Source organism: Ahaetulla prasina, chromosome 1 (assembly GCF_028640845.1).
Source record: "Ahaetulla prasina isolate Xishuangbanna chromosome 1, ASM2864084v1, whole genome shotgun sequence".
Taxonomy (NCBI): Eukaryota; Metazoa; Chordata; class Lepidosauria; order Squamata; family Colubridae; genus Ahaetulla; species Ahaetulla prasina.
In genome coordinates, this window is record NC_080539.1 from 220,079,877 (window position 1) to 220,089,410 (window position 9,534).

At 39.7% G+C, this 9,534-nt stretch overlaps 1 protein-coding gene across 1 annotated transcript in view; it reads right to left on the reverse strand.

Moving 5' to 3' along the window:
* XIRP2 (xin actin binding repeat containing 2) overlaps positions 1-7,112 on the reverse strand; it is a 263,015-nt gene extending 255,903 nt beyond the window's left edge. The window contains exon 1 of the mRNA XM_058191320.1: positions 6,954-7,112. Within this exon, the coding sequence (XP_058047303.1) occupies positions 6,954-7,097 (144 nt within the window). The 5' untranslated portion in view covers positions 7,098-7,112. The remainder of the gene's footprint in view (positions 1-6,953) is intronic.
* Between the last annotated feature and the right edge of the window lie 2,422 nt (positions 7,113-9,534).

Genomic DNA, 9,534 nt, shown 5'->3' on the forward strand with positions numbered 1-9,534 from the left:
ATTCCTTGCAGACAGCTGGTAATCTGCATCCTTTCAGCAGGTTGTAGAAGCACTTGGAGGTTTATCTGTGTCCTCACAATCACTTGAGTAGTTCTCCTGGTTCTTGTAGTCTGCAATTTTTCCTCTGGAAGTCCATTCCTATTTCCACACCATTCAAAGGGTGTTCATCCCAAATTGTATAGCTAAAAGTCTGTAGAGATTCTCCGTCATCCAGGTCATGGTTGTCCCAAAGATGCTTTTTTTTCAGGAGGCAATTGAAGTTTATTATTTTTGTTTTTTTTTGAAGACATTTTAAGAAAAAACAAGAAAGTCCAGTTGCCTCCTGAAAAAGCACCTTTGGGACAACCATATCCTGGATGATTGACAATCTCTACAGACTTGTATCATAATCAGTGGTTGGGGCTCTAAAATGGCAGCAGAAATCAAGAACAATTTCCTAACCAAAATTATTATTCCCAAAGGAATGAGCATTCTGTCTGGGGAATCTGTCTCTCCATCTAAATTCAGTAAAATCTTTAATCCCATACACTGATTTCAGATTTCCCACATATAGAGGACCACCACAAACGTATGCCAAAATTCTGAATTTTGCATATGGTTCACAATTAAAATAGGCCAAAAATGACTTTAACGGCACCAACGAGCAAGAGTTTGCTGAATTCACAGACATTAAAAGATTGTCAGGCTAGGTCAGGCACAAGCAACCAAAACCAGCTGTGAGGGGGGAAAAAACTAAGGTATGTTCTGTAGTGTATTGCTGATTACCTATGTTACAAGAATCTTGCCAGATTGTTTATCTTCCCTTTGGAGATGGCTGAGGTAAACTAAAAGTTTGAACTCAATCATTTCCTCCCCACAAACCCACTTTAATCTGGAATGCTTCTTGAGTCCCTCTAGAGCCCCCCCCCCACTCCTTTAGCTGGTGATTCCACCACAGGCTATTTCTGAAGGTCTCTATAAACACAGTGGGTTGTTAACACATTACAGTTATTAATTGATGAAGCCCTAGTACTCTGTCTCATATATATAACCTACATCTGAATAGCCAACCTATCTTCCCTCCCTTCTCCCTCCCTTCTCCTCCTCTGCAATGGAAATCCCATATCTGTTTATAGCCACTTCTTGCATCTGACCAAGTGAGCTGCGGTTCATAAAAGCTTATGCTTTTTAATAAAATGTGTTAGTTGGGAAAGATGCTACTCTTTTCCAGGTAAATATAAGAATGTATAAATATTGTATTGCTTGTGTAATATGGCCCTCATTTTTCATACAAGTTGCTCGTTTGCTACAGTACATTCAGTTTCTTTTCCCTTTAAATCCTTATTCCTCAGCGCCAATGCAGAAAGTGAAAGGAGAGAGAGAGAAAATGCATGTTGTCAACGAAAGTTTGAGATGCCCATCACCAGCCTCGTTATATTGCTGAAAGCCAATGCCCACAGTGACAGCAGCTTTCTCAACTGAAAGCAAGTCAATACTGCCTTACGTCTTTGTCTGGTAGCTGACATTACATTCCAGATTATTGTATATCAGTGTGACATGCCCAAATGAGATTGCAGTTGCTTCCAAAGGTTGTAAAAGCCATGCAAATATTTCCCGCTAAGAACTCGTCCATCAATCTATGGTGTAAGCATTTGCATACGCTGGGTTTTCCTTTAAAGCTAAAATAAAGGGCATTTCTTTGGATCAGATGTTATATTATCGACTTGAAAAAAGGTGTCAACATAAGAAGCAAGGATAATAAGAGTCATATACAATTTTATCTATGCCACATGGACCTTCCTCTCTGTTTTCTTTTCTTTGTGTTCCGGGAAGTGGAAGAAATGGCTGATGAAACAAGGACCAATTGGAAAGTCAACAATTCCTTCCCTGCATTAAATAATTATATGCGCTGAAGGAGGTATTCCTCAATTTAAATGGCTGGGAGGTGATTTGATGGACCAAAATGATCCTAGTACAATTCCTAGATTTCAAAACAATGATATAAACAAATTCAAAGTATATTTAGACTTTAATGCTGGGCTGCAAAACAGTCTTCAAGCTGTTGCTGAAGTACAACTTCCAACTTCTTTCATATTTGATCTGTTAACTGGAGTTGCTAGAAATCATGGTTTACCTGTTGGAAGTTTACACCTCCCTCGAGATATCTCAGTTCTAATCCCCAAACTCCATCCATCAAAATTTTTCACATTCAGATTTGCATTTTACATTTTTGTTAACATTTTTCTATTTTCTTTCCCCAAACAGAAGGTTCATTTCCTCCTTTTCTTTTCTCATTTAATTTTTTAAGTTAACATGGGGAGCTGTCAGAGATTATTAAATACCTGTAATATCAAATACAGGTACCAGTAATTATTCAGTTACTTAAGTTTGTTGCTTACAAGGCAATGCCCTTAAGAATTCCTTTTTCATTATTATCATACAGTTTTTCTACCAATTAAGAAATGTATTTTTTTTATTGTAAAGGAAATGCTTTGCTGGTATGCATTTCTTAGGGAAACTGAGGCCCCAACACAAAAACCCCCAAATCTTTCCAGATGTACCTTTAAATGAGAGTTTGGCATGGTACAGTAGAAATCTCCATTGATATGGATAGTAGCATGTGATCTATCCTGCAAGAAACCTGAAGGCTCATGACACTTACCATAAAGGACTCAGCTTTTACACACGCACAACACAAATCTATCCAGGTGGAAATTGACAGAACACATGGCATAGCCAAGAAAACTAAAAATGTTAGCAATGTTACAAAACTGCCACGTTAGCAATGGGACTTGCCATACGGTTTTCTGTATAAATTCACCCTGCCATTCTGCCTGTACTATTGGGAATTTAGATTATTATTGTGACTGGTTGCTAAGTCAGCCAAATGTTTAGACTGAATCTGGCATTTTTATCCAGCGGTCATGTCCTTCCCTGGGATAGGCAGATGTTGTTGTTTGATGGTGTTAAAGGTATCATCATAGGATACACAGGATGTTCTGAGTGAAGGTGTCTTTTGCAATTGACTGATAGTGATTTTGTCAATGCCGATGGTGTTCAAATGGTGCTTCAGTTGTTTTGGGATTGCAACCAAGGCGCCTATATTATTATTATTATTGGTACTACCTTTGCTTTCTTTTTCCACAGTTGTTCTACTTCCATTTGCAGGTCTCTGTATTTTGTGATTTCCTCCAATTCTTTCTCTTCTACTCTGCTGTCTTAAGGTTCTGCAGTATCCACTATTCAGACATTTATGTCTTTCTTATTGAAAGTTAAGTCTGGGATGTTGTGTGGCAGGCACTTATCTGTTTGAGTTTTAAAGTCCCAGAGGATTTTGGCTTCTTCATTTTCAATTACTTTGTCTATTTGATCCCATCAGTTCTTGCTTGCAGGTGAATGGTATTTCTTGCAGATATTCCAATGCTCTATTGTCGATATTTAGCTGTTGTTGGCAATTGATCTGTGCAATCTTCTTGCAGCAGCTAACTAAGAGGCCCACTGTTTTTTTCAGCTTCATTGCAGAAGCATCTTTTGTTGTCCATTGCGGTCTTCTCAACTCTGTGTTTATGTGCATTTACTTAGTCTTGTGCAGCCAGAATAGGCCCTCTATCTCTCTTTCTTCACTTTTGCTGTACTGAGCCATTGCTGGGTTTTTTGTTTTGTTTTTGTTTTGTTTTTGTTTACATTTATATCCCGCCCTTCTCCGAAGACTCAGGGCAGCTTACAGTGTGTAAGGCAATAGTCTCATTCTATTTGTATATTTACAAAGTCAACTTATTGCCCCCCCAACAATCTGGGTCCTCATTTTACCTACCTTATAAAGGATGGAAGGCTGAGTCAACCTTGGACCTGATGGGGCTTGAACCTGCAGTAATTGCAGGCAGCTGTGTTTAATAACAGGCTTCTTACAGCCTGAGCCACACTGCGGCCCTTAACCCTAATCCTAGGGTTAGGATTAGTGTTGTTGTTATCTGCTTTGCCTGCTAGGGCTGTGGGTGTGTGTATTGGCCATAAAACAGGGGTGAAATCCAGCAGGTTCTGACAGGTTCTGGAGTACTGGTAGCGGAAATTTAGAATAGTTCGGCTAACCGGAAAATACCACCTCTGGCTGGTGGGAATGGAGATTTTGCAGTATCCTTCCCCTGCCACGCCCACCAAGCCACACCCACAGAACCGGTAGTAAAAAAAATTGGATTTCACCACTGCCATAAAATACTTTGCCTTATCATGTCTCTTATCTGTTCTTCATTCTATTACAAACAATTGTGAAATAACAATGTGTCACATGCACTGTCATTTGACTGAACTGTGTAATTCATCTCATTCATCTCATTCATTGAATGGAAGAGATTAAACAAATGGTTCAGAACACTGATGCTTTAGATCCATATATAGCACAGGTGTCTATTATGTTTGACGTTGCCATCACGTGACATTTTGTGATGTTTTTTCCCTTCATAGAGCTGGGGTGGGCGTGGCCTGCTGGCCCACAGGTTGCCAATTTGACACCCCTGATACACAATATCCTTTTTTTTTAAATATGTGTTGTCTTTGAGTCAATCTTGATTCCTAGCAAGTGACCGGACAAGTGTTCTTGGCAATATTTTTGTAAGTGGTTTTGCCTCCTTCATTAAGAGGGCTGAGAGAAAGTGACTAGCCCAAGGCCACCCAGCTGCCTTTGTTCCTATCATGGGATTCAAATTCAGTCTCCTGGTTTCTAGTCTGATGCCTTAACTACTACACCAAACTGGTGCTCATAGAATAATTAGACTATAGTAATTGGGAGCAGTTTAGGATTAGAATATAAGATATTAACACTGATATTCTAGGTAGGCTCTTTGGCATTAAGCTACACTAGAGAATATTGATGCATACTAGACATCAGAGATGGGTTTCAGCAGCTTCTGACCAATTCTAGAGAACCGATAGTGGAAATTTTGTGTAGTTCGGAGAACCGGTAGTAAAAATTCTGACTGCCCGCCCCCCACATCTATTCTCTGCTTCCCAAGTCCCAGCTGATCAGGAGGAAATGGAGATTTTGCAGTAACCTTCCCCTGGATTGGGGAGGGAATGGAGATTTTGCAGTAACCTTCCCCTGGATTGGGGAGGGAATGGAGATTTTACAGTATCCTTCCCCTGGAGTATGGTGGGAATGGAGAAGTTACAGTATCCTTCCCCTGCCATGCCCACCAAGCCACACCCACAGAACCGGTAGTAAAAAAATTTGAATCCCACCACTGCACTAGACATGTATAGAATTAAAGTTAAATATGCTTAAAAAAATAGCTGCAAATGGTGAAGTGGTTAAGATGTTGGACTAGGTCCAAAGACACTCAAATTCAATCCACAAAGCCTTCCTGGAGGACTTTGCTTAAATCTCTCTCTGTCTCTCAGCCCAATGTATTCAATGTGATTGTTGTTGAGAAAAATCAGACTGATCGGCATAATACTTTGAGCTCCTGGCAGTAAGATGAAATATAAGTGCAATAAATAAATAAATACAAACATGCCCAGTAGACTCATCAGTTAAAATATTTGAGCAGATAGAAAATTGCCAGATAGCTTTCACCAGAACTGTCGTGTTAATCAGGCACATGCGAATATATATTTAATTCCTAAGTGATTATTTGATTAATACTTATATACTATTTTAAACCATTTTAATCAAACTACCGTAAGCTAAAGGATATAACCGAAGAATACCTTAATAAAATATTCCTTTAGAATTAGCTATTTATACACCGCACGCCAATATTTGGAGTTGTTTTCTGTAGCATCACCCCTTGAAATGCATGGCCCAAAACACTTATTTGAACTGTGATGCCATGGAATGAAGAAATGTGTGTTGTGACCTCACTATGCCAGCTCCGTCTGTTTGCATTTACATCACAACACTATAAGCAAACAGATCACAGCTAAGTTTGTGTTGTGACATCTGGATGCTCATTTTGTCTCTTATCCCATCCTCCTTTCTTGCAGACATTTAGCAATAGCAACAGCACTTAGACTTATATACCGCTTTACAGTGCTTTACAGCCCTCTTGAAACGGTTTACAGAGTCAGCCTATTGCCCCCAACAATCTGGGTCCTCATTTTACCCACCTCGGAAGGATGGAAGGCCGAGTCAACCTTGAGCCTAGTGAGAATCGAACTGCTGGCAGTCGGCAGAATTCTCCTGCAATATTGCATTCTAACCATTGCGCCACGAGGCGCATCAAGATGGGTATTTTTGTCTAGATATCCTAGGCCAGTGATGCCTAGAACCTATGGCACGTGTGCCAGAGGTGGCACGCAGCGCCCTCTCTGTGGGCACGTGAGCTGTCGCCCCAGTTCAGCTCAGCTCTGCTGCACATATGCACATGGCTCCTGCTGACCAGGTGGTCTTCAGGTCTCTGCTGAGCATGCGCAAGGGGACGAGGCGCATGCGGGGGGCGCACACGCATGCATGGTGTGGATGCATGCAGGGGTGAGGTGTGCGAATGTGCAGGGGACATGGTACATATAGGGGTGTGCACACATTTGTGGAGGGAGGGTGCATGCGCGGAGCTGCGTGTGCATTGCATTTGGGCGGTTCAGGCACGTGTGCTTTGGGCACTCGGTCTGGAAGAGGTTAGCCATCACTGTCCTAGGAGTTTTAATCCCAGCGTACCTGGAGGGCACTGGGAGACTCACAGGGTAGTGAGTAGCATCAAATGATATTAGTAATCTCCCACTTGTTTTCGCTTTCCTCTGCCTTTGTATGGAATAAAGGCAACAATGTCACGCCACAGCTTAATAATACAGACAAACAGCCTGTCATCGGAATTTAGAAATCTGCTTGTGGAGGAGAAAAAGCATGAAAAAAAAAGAGAGAAAGAAATGCTCACTAATTCTGCAAGGCAGAAGAAATTTGATGCAGCTGTTTTCCCTGTGGAAACAAATCTATGAGTAGGAGTCGTTTCTGATTTAATTAGCCTGTGCCGGGTTCTCCTTACCTGCCTGTTTTTACCTGCAGGTGATTCAAATCGGTTTCTTAGATCTTCCAAGGGAATATTGAAGCGCTCTATCCTGCATCGGACACCTGGAGGTTCCTCCCTGCACATTTCAGCAGAAGAATGGTTTTGACAACTCTTAGCCATGGTGACCACTGGCTCTATTGCCTTATTTTGGTGCGTGTGGGTTTTTTTTTTCCTGAGCAAAATTCTAGATGCTCATTTCCCACTTTGAATCTACCAACACAAAGATTTTATTCCATTCCGCTCAGCTCTGTGAAGCTGCCAGATACCTGTCTCTGTCCTTTAGGTGGGGAGTCAACATTAGATTCTTCCCCAGCAGGATTTTGCCAGCATCAGTCCTTGCGATGGACGTTTAGAGCGCTTTGGACACCAGTTTTTCAGTGCAACTGCATGTGCGTGTCTGTTCGATGATTTCTGGAAGGTTTCCTCAATTGGATAGCTGGCAAGCACCAGGCTGAACTGGAAAAGCAATTGAAAGATGTGGTTATAGCACAAAAGAGAAACAAATAACATACTCCAAACAATGGGTTTTGTGTAGAAATCCGGTGACTGCTTTAAATCAGCCTCCAAGATTTATTTGAAATCCTTAAAGAAAACATTGAATTATAGATTTGGATCTTTTCTTTAATAAGAATGAATTAGTTAACGAATAATTATTTATTAATTCTTAATTAATAATTACTTTATTAATTCTTAATAATTATTTTAGTAATTTTAATTAATAATTGCTTTATTAATTTTAATTAATACTTATTTTAGTAATTCTTAATTAATAACTATTTTAGTAATTCTTAATTAATAATTATTTAGTAATTCTTAATTAATACTTATTTTAGTAATTTTAATTAATAACTATTTTAGAAATTCTTAATTAATACTAAACTTATTAAATTCCTAATTAATAAGAAATGATATCATAAGGCTAGAGTCGTAGTGGTGCAGTGGTTATAAAGCAGTATTGCACGCTAACTGCTCACATTGCCAGGAGTTCGTTTTTCTAAATACTGACCGGCTCAAGGTTGATTCAGCCTTCCATCCTTCCAAGGTGGGTAAAATGAGAACCCAGATTGTTGGGGGCAATAGGATGACTCTGTGAACCGCTTAGAGAGGGCTGTAAAGCACTGTGAAGTGGTTTGTAAGTCTAAGACTGATCACTATTGCTATTTCTTCTAGAGGTTGGTATGTCAATGCCATAACAAGTTCTTAAGGAGCAGAACTTAAGTTTAAGGGAGTCTCATGCAATAAAAGTGATTTTATTTATTTATTAAGAAAATTTATAAGTCACCCAATTCATAAACTGGATGACAAATAAATGTAAAAAAAAAATATCAAATACAGTTTAAAGAGAAAGAGAAGAAGAGGGGACTCAGTGACCAGATTGCCCAACCACACATTTTCCCTTTCATTAAAATATATTGGGTTTATAAGGAAGGAGAAGGAATGCTTGCCTTGGAAAAGCTATTGGCAGGAAATAAATATATCTAGCACTGGCTTCTCCATTATAATTAAACCATCATGCATTCATCACATTCATCACATGTTTATCAGTGTTAAAACCTGAAAACCTGAAAGTAATTATCTTAAAAAAAAAAAAAGACAAATATACAAATATTCAGATAGGCCTTTTTTCCCCCAATACTTTTGGTTTGAAAAAGTCTCTAGCTGCAGCTACTGAAAATAATGATCAGATTAAAAAAAAGCCTATAATAATGGAAGAACGGTAGGAAACCAGTCCAGTTTGTGAGACAGAATGCAGAAGGGTGAAGCTTAATCAACCTACTCCCTTCTGTTCTTTCAGACTATTTTATTAGATAGTAAAAGTCACAAAGAAGTTAGCAAGCTTTTCATTTCCTTCACTACTCTCAGATATAAGTGAGAAAGTTAAATTATTATTTTGGAATTCTTCCCTGCAAATACACACACACACACACACACACACACACACACACACAGGTATCCCTTGTCTTTGGGGCGCTATGTCATTCATAAATCTTGAAGAAATATAGATCATTAGCCTAGATGCGATGTTTCCAAGATCTCAACACTTTTGTTCAGCGGGAAACTAATTAACAGGTCGTTTTCAGAACTGCGGCTGTTAATACCCAAGAATATCAAATTCAGAAGAATATCTCTTCCAATTCACAGATATAAAAGGTAGGTGTTTTTATACAATGTTGTTGTTAGTAGTCAGTCAGTCACCAGTCCCTCACATCTACTATTCCCGCAGTTCCCCTGAGACTCCTGTGAGCAAAATCCTTCTGGGATTTGAGCAGTACCTAATGATAGCGCCTGTCCTCCCACATCACACTAAGCCAGAGTGGGATCTGTTTGGTTTAGGCTAAGACACTGAGTTTTGGTAAGCCGTGCAAGATGTGGGCATAAAGCCAGATTATTACAGTGCCTTTCTCACTGACCGGCTCCTCAGAACATGACAGTTGTAGAAGGAATAGAGGTTCAGATTCTTATGGAAGAAAGGGACAGAAATTCTCAAATACCCTCTTTTCCAGAAGCTTGCAGAAGACAGGCCTCACTCAGGGGAGAGCATGTTCTCTTCCTTGAG